At 40.6% G+C, this 15,830-nt stretch overlaps 1 protein-coding gene across 8 annotated transcripts in view; it reads right to left on the minus strand.

Annotated features, from left to right (window-relative positions):
• Positions 1–1,243: 1,243 nt before the first annotated feature.
• The window catches only part of NUSAP1 (nucleolar and spindle associated protein 1), a 29,434-nt gene continuing 14,847 nt past the window's right edge, over positions 1,244–15,830 (minus strand). For 4 of the 8 annotated variants that reach the window (XM_014733837.3, XM_014733835.3, XM_005603130.4 and 1 more), the window contains 7 exons: positions 14,915–15,016; positions 13,683–13,792; positions 10,763–10,950; positions 8,463–8,620; positions 6,057–6,173; positions 3,167–3,251; positions 1,244–2,147 (listed from right to left, as the gene is read on the minus strand). In XM_014733837.3, coding sequence (XP_014589323.1) covers positions 2,057–2,147; positions 3,167–3,251; positions 6,057–6,173; positions 8,463–8,620; positions 10,763–10,950; positions 13,683–13,792; positions 14,915–15,016 — 851 coding nt within the window. In that variant the 3' untranslated portion in view covers positions 1,244–2,056. The remainder of the gene's footprint in view (positions 2,148–3,166; positions 3,252–6,056; positions 6,174–8,462; positions 8,621–10,762; positions 10,951–13,682; positions 13,793–14,914; positions 15,017–15,830) is intronic. The other 4 variants (XM_070239180.1, XM_070239170.1, XM_023619700.2 and 1 more) reach the window with 1 other exon arrangement.

The following is a 15,830-nucleotide window of genomic DNA, read 5'->3' on the forward strand; positions in this document are numbered from 1 at the left end:
TAGCCAGAGTATGCTAAGAGCGCCAAGCTTAAAATAAAGAGAATACACAAAGGCTGATTAATAGCTTTTTCCGTCATCTTGGCCTAAAGTCTATTTTGTATATTTTCATGTAATTGTCTTTTTATTTTTAAAACTTTAAAACTTTATTGAGGTATACTTTACATAACATAAAGTTCACCTAATTTTGGAAAATTTCCATCAGCCTAAAAAGAAACCTCAGTGCCCCTTTGCAGTCACTGTTCATTCCCACTCCCAGCCCCAGGTAACTACTAATCTGTTTTCTCTTTAGGTTATCCTCTCTGGATATTTTATATAAATAGAATCATACAATATGTGATCTTTTGTGTCTGGCTTCTTTTCACTTAGCATAATGTCTTTGAGGTTCATCCATGTGGTAGCATGTTATCAGTACTTCATTACTTTTTAGTGTATAATATTCTTTTTTAATCTATTCATCCACTGATGGACAGTTAGATTTTTCTCCACTTTTTGGCTACTATGAATAATACTGCTGTAAATATTTGCATACAAGTTTTTGTGTGGACACGTGTTTCATTTCTCTTGGGTATATACCTGGGAGTAGAATTACTGGGTCATATGGTAGATGTACATTTAATTTTAAGAAACTACCAAGCTCAGGGCTGGCCCAGTGGCGCAGCAGTTAAGTGTGCACGTTCTGCTTTGGTGGCCTGGGGTTTGCAGGTTTCCATCTGGGGTGTGGACATGGCACCGCTTGGCAAGCCATGCTGTGGTAGGCGTCCCACATATAAAGTAGAGGAAGATGGGCATGGATATTAGCTCAGGGCCAGTCTTCCTCAGTAAAAAGAGGAGGATTGGAAGCAGATGTTAGCTCAGGACTAATCTTCCTCAAAAAAAAAAAAAAAGAAAGAAACTACCAGGCTCTTTTCCAAAGTGGTTGTATCATTTTACCTTCCCAGCCACAGTGTATTTGACAGTTACCCAGTTTTCCTGATTGATCGGATCTCTGCCTTTTGATAGCAAAATCTGAGTTTATTAAGCACCCCGGAGTATGCCATGTTCTGTGGGCTCATAGGTGTATAATAATAAATATAACAGGATCAGACACGTGCTGTGAAAAGAGTGAGACGTGGTCATTTCTTCTTGGGGTGGGAGTGGATCTTCAGGAGAGGGTACACCAACAGTACAAGTAAACTCCTGCTAATCTTAGCTGGTTAACTAAATCTTGGAAGCCAGTTATGTTTACAAAGAATCAATCTACCACCATGAGAAAGAAATTTTATTTATGAAAATCTTAAGCAGTACAAAGCTTCACTGAGGTGCAACCGACATACATATCATGCTAAGCAACTCTAGTCTTTTCCATAAATTGAATAAGATGTAAGTTTGGCAGAGCACAGTAATCCTTAAAGCAGCAATCCTCAAATTTCATTCATGGCCCTGTATATTTTTAAATAAGCAAGGCTAGAATGAATGAGCTAATAGTTTTTGTTTTTAAGAATATATTGAGTGACAGATGGCAATTACATGAAGTGATCTGAACAAAGGTACAAATAAGCTTAAACAAAACACTTCACATAGGTAAAATCGTGATGCCATAACCAACCCATATGACCCACAGTTTCATGAGAACGACTAGACTCCAGAGGATGAAGAGGTGGCCCTTCCCAGCTTACCCTATTCAAATTTGTTACTGTTCAGTTTCTGCTAAAGCTTGTGTATAACTAGCTACCATCAGGTAAATGTTTTTGCCTAGAAGAGGATTACAGTTCTGTTAATATTAAAGCCAGCAGACAGAACTTGGCATCAAAAACTTACATCAAGAATCTATAGGATGGGTCTCATTAGAAAACTGAGTTGTACAGGGACTTAGGTAAAAACGAGTTCAAAGAGTTTGTGAGCTTTAAGGCAATAATGTCTTTGCAGAGATGTACCATGTGAAGAACTCACTGACACTACATACATTAAGAACAAAGTTAACAGAAGGTCTTTTGACTAAAGTGGAGAGGACAGTATAAAAAATTTACAAGAAAAAGATTCAGAATAAAGGAATATTTACATAATGTTAAAAAATTAATTAATTTTCAGCCATGAGGCCCCTTCGAGCTCCCAAAACCTTTGCTTTCTTCTCCTTTCGTTCTTGCTCATGTTTCTTCCGTTGCTCCTCCCTAAAAGGGACGGGGACACATTAGGCTTCCGTGAACCTCCACAACAGACCACATTAAAGCAGCTGTTGTTAGACTAACATCCAGCCACTTGTGTAAAACACACTCTTACAGGACACTGTTATCTAGTGGTCTGTGCCATGGAAGTCACACCTGTAAGTCACTACTATGTTAAAGGGCTAGAAATTGCTATTTTCCTTTTTATGTTAATGCAGCATTCTAAAATCAAGCATGGAACTGGAACCAGAAGGCACCTTGGTGAATGAATCCAACCCCTGTAGATTTTGTTTTAAATGAGAAATCTCTGTCTGGAAGTCAAAATCAAAGGTCAAGCTCAAAATCACACAGACTAGTGAAAGTGCTGGAACTAGAACCAGGGTCTACTGCCTCAAGCCACTGTGCTTCTCTAGAGAGGCTAGGAGGGGAAAAAGCCCAGGATCACATTAACAATCTTAATAGCAAATACAGTTAGTAAAGGTCTTGGTGGCAGCTGGATATAGACAAGTCAAATAGAGGTAACCCTCTATCGGGAGGGTTTCACAGGGAATCGACTCAACGAGGACCAGCTGCAGCCCAGGGCAGACTCTGCTTTAACTTGGTTTTCATGCAGAAGGAGGCTTCTAAGGGGATCATCCTGGGATTCCCCCTGTGTAGGGCCTTGAATGCCTAGTAGCCTGGTTTCCCTGGGAGTGAGGAATTTACGTCCATCTGCATACCCGGGTGTCCTGTGTGGGCAGATGGACCATTTAAGAGCAGTACCCTGAACCCGGGTCCTCTTCTGAATCACTGTAGAGCTCCGGAAAGAGTGCGGATGCTTGGGCCCCACCTCAAACCTACTGAATGGGAACCCACTGTGGTGAGGCCTAGGCACACGCACTTTTAGAAAGTTCTGTATGTGATTCCACTTCTGCCTTCTTCTTAAACACCACTATTACTGAGACTCTGTCCCTCAATGGTCCTACTTTTATATACAGTCTTTGAAAATTTGAAAGAATTAGAGAACTGGATAATTTTGTACTCACCGGGTCTGGAGATGAGGTTGTTTGTAAGTTCTCTTGTAGAGGCTGACTCTGTTTTCTTTAGATTGTCCCCATGGTTTCAGTTTTCCTAGTTTAGGACAGAGATAGACAGATTTAAGGAGATTCTGGTATTTATATTCCCACTGTTATTCTCTTTATCTGTGGCTACTTTGTTTGTATAGACATTTGCCAGTATAATTCGCCTATTTCAATTTCATATTCCACGGATATAAATTGTATTTTTTCTCTAAAAATTAAAGTGTGTTGTACTTTTTAATCCCTGGAAAGTCACAGAAAAAAATCTTAATACTAAAGGGGGCCGGCTTGGTGGCACAGTAGTTAAGTTTGCACGTTCTGCTTTGGCGGCCCGGGCTTCACCGGTTCAGATCCCAGGTGTGGACCTACACACTGCTTGTGAAGCCACGCTGTGGCAGGCATCCCACATATAAAGTAGAGGAAGATGGGCATGGACGTTACCTCAGGGCCCATCTTCCTCACCAAAAAGAGGAGGATTGGCAGTAGATGGTAGCTCAGGGCTAATCTTCCTCAAAAAGGAAAAAAAAAATCTTAATACTAAATACTTAAATACTAAAAAAAAAAATTCTAGGGGCTGGCCTGGTGCCGTAGTGGTTAAGTTAGCATGCTGTGCCTTAGCGGCCTGGGGTTCACAGGTTTGGATCCTGGCTGCAGACCTACACACTGCTCATCAAGCCATGCTGTGACAGCATCCCACATACAAAATAGTGGAAGATTGGCACAAATGTTAGCAACAATTTTCAGCAAGTCAAAAGATGAAGATTGGCAACAGATGTTAGCTCAGGGCCAATCTTCCTCACCAAAAAAAACAAAAACAAAAATAACTAAATACTAAATCCAACTACATAGCACATTAAAAGAAGCCATTACAACCAAGTAGTTTATTCCAAAGTTGCATGGGTATTTTGTTTAAAGTAGTATTTCATCTATGTAGCTTATTACTGTTACCTATTAAAATGTATTTGGAGTGGAATGAGTTGGAATATTTTCTTGGCTTTAGAACTGTGACCAAATTTCCAGATGTTTATGTATTGCTTTATTGTATACTTTAGGACCAATTTCTGAATACTAATCATTATCATTTGCGTGTTTCCTATTTTATAAAAAGGACTTTCACACCCATCATGTCATTTGATCTTTTCAATAACCACACTGAAGTATTACAAATTCATTTTCCCTTCCATAAAGGAACTAAGTGACTTGTCTAGGATAGAAAAATAATAATAAGCACAGATAAAGCTCTAGTCCAGGTTTTCTACCCTTAGCAGAAGTTAGTGGTGGGCAGTCACTCCCATAACAAATACTTTTTGAAAACCTGGTATATGCCAGAGACTGTTGTAGGTGCTGGGGACATAGCAGTGAACCAAGCAATCAAAAATCCTTGCTTTCTTGGGCTTACATCCCAGTGGCAAAGGTAGATAATTGTCAAGTAGTTATCTGGACATAGGTGGTGATACGTGCTATGAAGAAAAGTAACAGTGTGGGAGGCAGGGAGAGGAAAGGCCTCTCTGAGCCGGCGACTGTTGAGTGGATGCCCTATTAAAACAAGGGAGCAAGCTGTGCACAGGTCTGTGGGAAGAATATTCCAGGTGGCGCAGAGGGATAACAAGTTTGAAGACCTGGAGGTGGGAATGAGCCTGGTGTGTTTGAGGAGCTGGAACACCACTGTGATTGGCACAAGGTCAGGGGAGGGAGGAGGCGATGAAATGAGATGGGAAACCTTAGGAGGTTCTGAGGAAGGCAGTCACGTGCTGATTTGTTTTTAAGGTTTTAGTGGGGCGAAGAGGCTATTCTAGAAGCCCAGGTAAGAGATGGTGATGACCGGGACCAAAGGGAATCGCAGTGGGGGTGAAAAGTGGTCAGGTCAAGGGTCTATTTCAAAGGTAGGGCAGAAAGGACTAGCTGATGGACTGAATTATGGGGTCTGAGAGGGTGAGGAGTCAAAGATGAATCTTAGGTTTCTGCCCCGAGGACTCGGGAGACAGAGGTGCCACTGCCACAGACGGGAAAACTTGCGGGGAAAAAGGGGGATGTGAGAGAAGCAGAAGTTTTTGTACCACGTTTGGTAGACTCTTAGTTTAAATAAGATTTATGTGTTCATTATATTTATGTTTCATTAACATGAGTAATTTAAAGATAAACATTGTCACATAAACCTGATTCTTGTAGGAAGTTTTTTTGTTTTAAAGTAATTCCGGAAGCACTGAAAGACAGATCACATTAAGTATTGATACTGTAAATGGATGTAAGGATCCTTGAATATATGCCCCAGAGTGACATCTGGCCAGTGAATGTTCTAGGTGTTGGACCAGTGGTTCCCAGCCTGGGGTCCTTTGAAAGCTATAAAGAAAACATTCATTTACCCACAGCTTAACTTCTAAATTTCTTGATTTTGTCTGAAGTTTGATTATTTGTTTTATATTTTGTTTTCGGTGAGGAAGATTGTCCGTGAGCTAACATTTGTGCCAATCTTCCTCTATTCTTTATGCGGGATGCCACTCAGCATGGCTTGATGAGTGGTGTGTAGGTCCATGCCCGGGATCCAAACCCACGAACTCTGGACCGCTGAAGTGGAGCGTGCAAACTTAACCACTACACCACGGGCCAGCCCCCTGTAGTAACATTAGAAGTTATGTCTTTGATTAACAAAAATTTAAATGAATCAATTATTCAGTGTTTGTTTAATGGACAGTCTTTTAAATCATGGGTCACGTGGGTAGAAGGGCTGGGGCAGGAATTCTAGGTAGTCACGTATGGCTCCTACTGAATTTCACTAGAATTTTTTACCTCCTCAGATGCATAATTGTTTAATCTTAAGTCTTTTGCATGTCTTGTACCTCAAAACATCCCCATGTACCTTTGTGTGGCTCATAGTTGAGGGGACGAGACAAACTTGCTTTGAGATCAAACACAGGTTTCTTCTGGGAGACGGGAGTCGGTGCTGCCTCAGCTGTCAACTTGAATGGGGTAATAACTGAAAAAGAAAAAGAAAAATCAAAACCCAAGGGCTTAATTAGAAACTTGTTATAGTTTTTTACTGAAGTATCACTTCTCAATCTTAAAAATATAAACTATATGAATGGTCTGAAACAGATACAGGGTTAAAAAGGAGAAAAGAGGTCAAAAGAAAACTGAGGAGAGCTAACCACTGAGGTCTGTTTCCCCTGTGAGCACACAGCTCCCCAAAGAGTCTACATATTATGACATCTCCTAGGATCAGCTGGGAGTTTAGAATCCTGTTTAAAGAAGTAGCTGGGTGATTTTTCTGGCTGTTTCCCTGACATTTTTACCCTTTAGAAAATTATTTAGGGGCCGACCCTGTGGCCGAGTGGTTCAGTTTGCGTCCTCCACTTCGGCAGACCAGGGTTTCGCTGGTTTGGATCCTGGGCGCAGACCTGGCACCGCTCGTCAGGCCATGCTGAGGCGGCGTCCCACATGCCACAACTAGAAGGACCCACAACTGAAGATACACAACTATGTACAGGGGGACCTTGGGGAGAAAAAGGAAAAAGAAAATCTTAAAAAAATTAAAAAATAAAAAGTAATTTATTATTAGGGTCCAGCCTGGTGGCGTAGTGGTTAAGTTCTCACACTCCACTTTGGTGGCCCAGGGTTTGCCAGTTCGGATCCCAGGTGTGGACCTATGTACCGCTCAACATGCCATGCTGTGATGGTGTCCCACGTACAAAATAGAGGAAGATTGGCAAAGACGTTAACTCTGGCACAATCTTCCTCAAGCAAAAAGAGGAAGAGTGACAACAGATGTTAGCTCAGGGCCAGTCTTCTCACCAGAAAGGAAAAAAAAGTTTGGTCAGTGGCATTGCTACTGAATTCAACCAGGACAGTAAGTGTCTGCATACCTACTATCCAGCTGCCCCACTCCGAGGTGTAGAGAAACTTGCACATGTACAAGAGATATGTTCAAGGATGGTCATAGCTACACTATATTTGATAACAAAAGTTGGAAATACCCACATGTCCATAAGTGGTAAAATGGATAAACAAATATATTCATACCATTGAAAAACACAATGAAACGAGTGAATTTTAGCTCATTTATCAAAATGGATGAATCTTGAAACATTGTGTTGAGTGAATGAAGCAAATCTCAGGAAAAAAATACAGTTTGGTTTTCTTTATATAAAATTCATATTTGATAATCAGGGGAAAAACATGTATCCCATTCCAACTGGGCACTCTCTTAAATTACTTAGAGGAGAAAGCTCAGAATGTGGTAAATATTTAGTTTCTGCCTCAAGTCCTTATCCATGCCTATTTGTGAGTCATTTCTGATTATAAGGTAGGAGGCTGCCGCTCAATAACCCCAGCTCTCTGTAAAATGACTGTCATTATCTCAGGCAAGGCCACTCTCACTTTTTAGCCCCTTTCTTTCCATACTGCAGATGTAGAGTGTTACATGGTATGTTTGCTTGCTGGTATAGATAAGATTAAGGTTAGGATGGGAATGAGAGAGCACATTTAGAGGAGGAACCATATAAACTTACTATTCCCACCTCTGGACTCTCTTGAAATTTAGTTGTCACTCTCACTGTTCAATCTTTAATTTAGGTCTTTAAGGCATGAAAAAGTCCTCAGACAGAGTCTCCACACTGATTAGTACTGACAACAATACTCTCCTCTAGTCTCTAGTCTCAGGGAATCTGGCAATCCTCTCTGTGTAATGAGGCTCTTGACCGGCATACTCCATAGGACTCTCAGGAGAATCCTGACGTACTCAATCCTAATACAGGCTTCAACCTGCTGGCAATATTGTTTTAAACCCTCGCCTGCTACTGCAGTATTCTTTGGAAAACCACCTGTCATCATAGGTGATGCTGAAGTAGACAGTGTGTTGAAGAGTATCTATATGGCTTATTCTGGCTTACTCAGTCTACTAGGCAATAGTATAGCATGTATTCCATGAACTCTGGGATCCTGCTGGTTTCAGAGTCCTGCAGGACCACTCAGAGGCTGTAACGTACACTGTGATCCTTGTTCTAATCCCTGAGTCCGAGAAGAGGCTGAATGCTCTTCAGGGAGGATCACCATCTTGGCTCTCCTCTTGAACAGGATGGAGTCCTCAGGCAGCTATCGGTTTTTCGTCTCTGGTATTTCCCTCACCAGTATAAAATGAAAAATATGCTATAGTGAAATTTTTGCTTTTGATTTTATAGATATGAAGTAGCTTTTACGAAACAGATATACTTAATAATTTCAGGAAGTTAAATGGTTTAAAGATGAACCAGAAACTTTTTTTTTTTACCAGCAGCAGAATCCCTGCTTGTGGTCTTTAACTTGTGTGTCCCGAGCACAGCCTGGCCTTTTGGGGTACTCCCAGGTATGGTGACAAGTGGAGACTTTCTGGCTGGAGTCTTGGTCAGTGAACGTTTATGCTCATTATCTTTCGTAGCAGCTGAAAACCTAAATAGGACAGGGGAGTACAAGACATGAGTACCTGGGTCAAGAGTAACTCGTGTCAAGCTTATAAATAAAACCGCTTGCCCAGCACCTAACAGTGAAGGGGCCTCAATAAATACTTGTTACATGAATGAAGCTCTTTTACAGCATAAACATGTTCTTAAAACACTGATGCTAAAGCAAATCGTTTATCAACTTCTGTTATTGTAAAATATGGTTTTGTATTCTCTGCTCTCCCTGCCTTGGCCCATGACAGTACAAGGCAGAGCTTGAAGGAGACGCCTGCAAGCCTCAAGTTACCGTTTACGACATACTCAAAGAAGCTCCCCTTCTTTCTCCTCCTTCTGGTGATGGCAAGTCAGAGAGAACCGGAGACTGCTATGCCAAATGAATGACAGGAACAGATCTTACATCTTCCTGGAAGGATGTCATTCATTTGAGTGGAACATAGGGCCATTCTCTACTCACAGCAAATTGCCATAAATGTATTTCATTCTCTGATGATAGTTTTTCTACATTTTAACATCCCTGAAATTGGGATGTGTTTTATAATTGGCAACACATCATAGCTGGCAGTGATTTTTCTTAGTGGTTCATAAAATAATAGTGAATCTTCACTTGATGTTGTCTTAGATTCAATGACAATCCAGTAATGACAGATATAAATAGACATAGCGTTGGTGGTGGGGAGTTAACATAAGGGAACTTCTGGACTTCTAACTAAAGATTTGATGGTGATCCCGAATCAACACCCAAAATTATTGCTAAAGACTCTATAACAGAGTTAAGAAAGTTGGATGTGTTAGGAGAGGGGCTGTGAAGTGCAGGCTGCTCTGTACACTGCACTGGAGCACAGCCCCTGACCACAGTGTTCTTGAATAGTATTAAATACAATCAGAACTGCCAAGTATAGGTACCTCATATTCCAAGCTAACTCAATAAATAGAATTCCAAACATAAGGACATTCATAAGCTTTAAAAACTATGTCAGATAATTGCGTGTGTTGGGGAAGTGTTACCATGCACCAGCTCTATTAGATGCTGCAAATGCCCTTAAAAAGCAGAGAATAAGGGGGCCAGCCCTGTGGCCGAGTGGTTAAAGTTCTGCACGCTCTGCTTCAGTGGCCCAGGTTCACAGGTTCGGATGCTGGGTGTGGACCTGCTCCACTCATCAGCCATGCTGTGAAGGCATCCCACATACAAAATAGAGGAAGTCTGGCACAGATGATAGCTCAGGGAGAATCTTCCTCACCAAACAAACAAACAAACAAATGAAAATTTAGAGAATAAAATTTAGCTATTAAAAGAAAGGAGTCTGAAGATCTCTATCTGTCAGGACAGGAGGACAGTCACAGTTGAGGGCTACCCTGATGTCAGGAAAGGCACAAAGAAAACAGGCATCAATGGGGCATGAGACAGCTATGATACTGCAGTACCCAATGAGTTATAATATTTATACTTTAGGATGAGCCAATTTTTTTCTCTTTTTTTTTTTAGAGATTGGCACCTGAGCTAACATCTGTTGCTAATCTTCTTCTTTAAATTTTCTTCTTCCTCTTCTTCTCTCCAAAGCCCCCTCCACCCCCCTCCGCCCCGGTACATAGTTGTATATTCTAGTTGCAGGTCCTTCTGGTTGTGCAGGGTGGGACGCTGCCACAACATGGCTTGATGAGCGGTGCCACGTCCGAGCCCAGGATCTGAACTGGCAAAACCCCGGGCCGCTGAAGGGGAGCGTGTGAACTTAACCAGTTGGCCGCGGGGCGGCACCATGAGTCAGTTTTTTAGTATACTGCATTCAGAAATTTTTTTGTAGGAGTTTAGCTTCAACTTTAAGTCAATGGAAAAATTTCTCTTTACACATCTTTGCAGGCATACATTAAACTAATAAAATGAAGATCTCTCTCTCTATATATCTTACTTTCTCTCTTTACTTATGAATCAAATATGAGCTTAGGGAAGTTGGATAAAACAAGGAAACTGAACACAAATTTAAAGAAAAAAAGATTAGAACTTATAAAAACTGTTTGCTGATCTTTCTTCCCCTTTTCCATCAACATTAAAACACAGTTGATACAGTCCACCTCAAATGGTTAGAAGCAGGAAAGCTTTGAGACCTTGTGCTGATTATATTCTGGAATTCTTTACCTGACGTTCATCTTAGTGGCGGAGAGAGCAGAGTGCTTGGCCGACCCCTTGGCACACAGGGTGCTCCGGCCTGCGGCACTGTGGGGTCGGCCCTGCAAGCGCCGCTGGCTGGCAGGAGTATGAGCCACAGAGCGTCTTCCCTGGAGAGGAACTGGAGTTGCCACCACTCCCTTGCTGATGAGCTGCTTCTAAAGAAAGGGAAATGCACCATGTGACCACGTGGCCTCAGAGACAGTATTGTCATCTTGGCAAAGTGCGGAAGAGCACCCTCATTTATCTCCTTGTTTCATCCCCACTGTTAACCCCACCGGTCTCCCCTCCCTTCCCCACTACCTCCCCCTACCCTACCTGCCTGGCAGGCTGGGCAGTTCACTGCACCTGTGTTGCTGTGGTGACTGATTTAAGAGTAACTTCTGGTTGTGCTGAGTAATATGTTACAAAAAATCCTTCCCAGCTGCCACGTACCAGGTATTTTCTAACTAGAGAAAGAATGTGACTAAACAGTCCCCTGCGGCCAGAAAGGGAGGAGGACAAATAGGTTGTCTTGGAAATATGGGACCTTGAGAGCATGACATGCAGTTTATTAAATACAAACTAAAAGAAGAACCTATTATATAATTAACATGCAGAATCTACAAATAATTCTACCTCTACCCTCTCCCTAAAAAAGCTTTTAAAGTTCTTTAAACAAAAACCTAAAGAAAAGAAAGAAGAGGGCCGGCCCAGTGGCGTGGCGGTAAAGTGTGCGCATTCCGCTTCGGTGGCCCAGGGTTCACTGGTTCAGATCCCGGGTGCGGACATGGCACTGCTTGGCAAGCCATGCTGTGGTAGACGTCCCACATATAAAGTAGAGGAAGATGGGCACGGATGTGAGCTCAGGGCCAGTCTTCCTCAGCAAAAAGAGGATTGGCAGTAGTTAGCTCAGGGCTAATCTTCCTTAAAAAAAAATAAAAAAGAGCGGGAGGGAAAGGTTTTTTGAAATGGCTAGGAAGGGTTCCATCTAGGCTATCTTTTTTTAGATGCTATCAAGGTACAAAGAGTAATTGAGTGTTTTACTATCATGAATCTAAGCTCTACTGCAAGCAGAAGAAATATAACTTCATTAAGTGACAACAGAGGTAGGGCTGTTGAAATTGACAACATAAAGCCAAAAGACATAAAAATTCTAATTATATTCTAGGAAACACAAGCAACTAGAGAACTATGTTAACCAACTTCTCATTTCCACATACAAGCAGAAGAGATTCTAATGTTGTGAGACAAATTTAAAACCAAAATATTTAGTAAATACACATCTTTACTATACGCTGAGAAGCCAGGTTAGACGTAGTAAATATACTGTTATATTTAATCACACCTTTTATGCCTTCTTCTCTCTTTTCTTTAACATTCCTACTTTCCACAGTGTCTCCTTGCAGTTCACTTGGTGCCAGGACCACCAACTCTATATCTTTGTTTGAGCAACTTATAATGTATTAATGATTCTACTTGCCCTGAGTACCAATCATACTGACTTTTTTTTTTCAGGTGGAATATTATGCCGCTGACTCTAATAGTATCAATTCGTTTTGTTAATGTTATCAGTTCCTTTCTTTTAATAAAAATCCTGTTCTAACAAACAAAGCGCTCAATCATACCACATGTTGAAAAAAGAAATGTGGGTTAAGAATTGGACATAGGGAAAAATAATAAAGGCAGTAAAAGGAAATATAAGAGCATATTTTTAAGATCTCGGGATAGGCAGGGCATGACAAAAATTTCAGGGCCTTAAAAGGAAAAGTTGGATAGATTTAACTAGAAATAAAACAAAAAAACCTTCTACAAGGTAAAAGACAACCATTAATATAGTTAAAAGATAAACTGTGGGATCTCTGCTCATTTATTCTTGTTCATCACTGTCCACGTGACCAATCCCAAAACATGTCAACTGTCAAGAAAAGCTTCATATCAGCTATGGTGAAATTACTATAATTGTTTTTTATCCTCCAGTCTCCAAATAGATCATCCCAAATACCCCATCTGATAAGCCAATACTTAAACAGTGGGTGAGGGGTTCGGGGGGGGGTGCAGTGGCGAATTTTAGAACTAAACTCATTCAGATGGTGCTATCACTGAAAAATAAGATAAGCTACTCATTTAGAAAAAAGAGTGGCCCTGCTTCCAGGCACATTTGCAGCCAGCTCAGGCCTATGCAGAAAAGGAGGCTGAACGTCTACTTTCTGTAAAGCATCAGCATGGGCCCCTTGTCCATTACTCAACTGTAATGTGGTGATACCTGCTCTTGCTTAGATTTAAGAAAGTCTTAATATGGACATACTGAATATCTCTTCTCTGGATTCTCCACCCATGGTGTTAGATCAGTCTGAAGGAATAGAGCCGGTTAATGCCATGACTTGGCTTTGTCACTGTTTGCTGAAGGTTGATAAACAGTGTCGTCAACTGTGGTAACAGTGGTTTTATAAATACTGTTCAAATGAATGTTTATTTCTGAAGATTAAGCCTCTAAGAAATTTATTATGCTTGTTTTTAAAAATTTTTTACGGGGCTGGCCCGGTGGCCAAGTGGTTAAGTTCACACTCCACTTTGGCGGCCCAGGGTTTCACTGGTTCAGATCTTGGGCATGGACATGGCACCACTCATCAGGCCATGCTGAGATGACATCCCACATAGCAGAGCCAGAAGGACCTACAACTAGAATATACAACTACATACTGGGGGTTTTTGGGGAGAAGAAGAAGAAAAAAGAAAAAGATTGGCAACAGATGTTAGCTCAGGTGCCAATCTTAAAAAAAAACAAACAACTTAGAACTTGTCATCATAGGGTGATAGAAAGTTGGCTTATTAGCCATGGTGTATACACGGTATCAACATTAAAATCAAATAGTTTAGTCCCGTTAAGAACATAACTTTACCAGCATACCTTCAGTTCATTAAATGAATTGTGTTCTTCAAAATGTTTCTTTTTTCTCTCAATATATTGATCAATCGACTCCATTTCCTTAAAACGAGCCTCATGAAGCTTCTTAAAGTCTAGAATGTTCCCCAAAATATGAAAATTAATAACAAGACAAAATCCATTTATTCACCTTCCCTATGTTTTCCTGTTAACACTTAATCTCTACTCTGCATCTCTGACATTCAACTTCAACATCATCTGTACTAAAACTTTAATTTTAAAACATTTAGCTTTTAGAAATTCAGGGGCAAAGCATATTCATCTTAGAAACTATCAAACATTCACTCTCTCTCCATTGTCCATTCCACTGCTAACTGACATCTTGGTTTAGTCCAGAGGATAAGAAAAGAACAATAAATTTCCCCTCCCCCCCCACCAATTAATCAAACGGCCTTTATGTAATCATAAATTTAACATTTTATAACGCTCAGCAAGCTCTATGGCAAGGATTGGCAAACTCTTTATCTAAAGAGGCAGAGAGTAAATATTTCAGGCTTTGTGGCCACATATGGTATGATCTCTGTCTCATATTCCTCTTTGTTTGTACAACCCTTTAAAACTGTAAAACCCATTCTTAGCTCAAGGGCTATAAGACAGGCGAAGGAAGGCAGAAGTTTGCTGACCCCTGCTCTGTGCTACTCTAATTATATATATAAGTATATTCTAATTAAGTATAGTTAAATACTAAGTATATAAATTTCCAACATATGCTGAGCAGCATTCTAAGTACTATAAATATATAACACTCGATTAACATTGTATGTGCCAAGCAATAGAGAGGAAGAATTACATCCAGAGATGGAGTCCCTTAGACTTACTACTTAAAAAAAAAAAGAAAAAAAATTTATTACAAGGTGGACATTGTGCTAAGTATTCTATAGACATTCATTCTTAGATATTTTTGAATATTTGCTACATGCTAGTTGCTGTGATAGGTAACCAGGAGTGGAAAAATAGTCTCAATTAATCTCTATCTCAATCTGGTGAAATAGGTAGTACAATCCTTCCCACTTTAAACTGAGGAAGTGGGTCTACGGAGGCTGAACTGCCCAAGGTCTCACAGCTAGAAAATGAGAGAATGAGGATGCGAGCCCGAGGCCCAGTGTCCAAGCTTGCAGCTGTTAGAGGACGCTGCCTCTCCAGCCTCAGCCCGGAGGCCAACCAGTACTTTATGCTTCTTCGTGTGCAAAACTTACTTGGAGTAGTGCTTGCAATTCTTTTATTTTTTCCAGGTTTAGAAAATCCATCTATGTAAAGAGACTTCTTTCTGTTTGAAGATACCTTTGAATCTTTATTACCTGAATCCAAAGATGCAGAACTAATGAAATATTTCAAAAAAATTCTTCCCATTCAGAAATATCTGTGAGTTAACATGGAGCGTTTTCCTGTGATAGGCTCTGCCAAGGTGGTGGGAGAAATGGCACATAAGGAGCACAACGAATTATAGCATCACTACAATTTTAGCTCATCTGCTTCAAGTAGGCAGAAATTTTATGCTTCCTGTGTAGAAGTTATATAAATATACCAGAAATTTAATAACAGTTTTTCAGAACTTTTGCTGTGAACATATTACTGTTATAACTAGAATGATAAAAATCACACAATCCCACCAGCCTAAGAAAGCATTAGCATTTTGGCCGATTTCCTCAGGTCCTATGTGCTATACTTTTGTTTTTGTTCTGTAAATCCAGTTGAAAGCATGGTGTATATAAGTCTGCTATTTCTTCCCACTTATAATGATTTTCCACATTCTGGTATCTTTTTCAACTTGAGGCAATCTACTAAAAAATATGCAAGTGGGTTTTCAAGAAATACTACTTATCAAGTCACTCATCCTTAAGGTTCCCCAATGCGTCCATAGAACAAGGCAAAAGAATGATTCAGTGGAGCAGGAGGGGCTGCAGGAGCTTTTGCTTGGAACTTGGCTCTAAAACCAGAGCGGAAGAGTTCCATGAAAAAGAGGATATTTACAGAGTCAGAGTCATTCCTCACAAGATACTATTACCAATGGCAAAGTAGTAACTTTACAAAGGGGCAAATTTGCAGACGCCATGATAACCAGGTGATGGAAGTTAACATGACTAGTCATGGGACAAACCAACACCTGTGCCT

The sequence above is a fragment of the Equus caballus genome, chromosome 1 (genome assembly GCF_041296265.1).
Source record: "Equus caballus isolate H_3958 breed thoroughbred chromosome 1, TB-T2T, whole genome shotgun sequence".
NCBI lineage: Eukaryota > Metazoa > Chordata > Mammalia > Perissodactyla > Equidae > Equus > Equus caballus.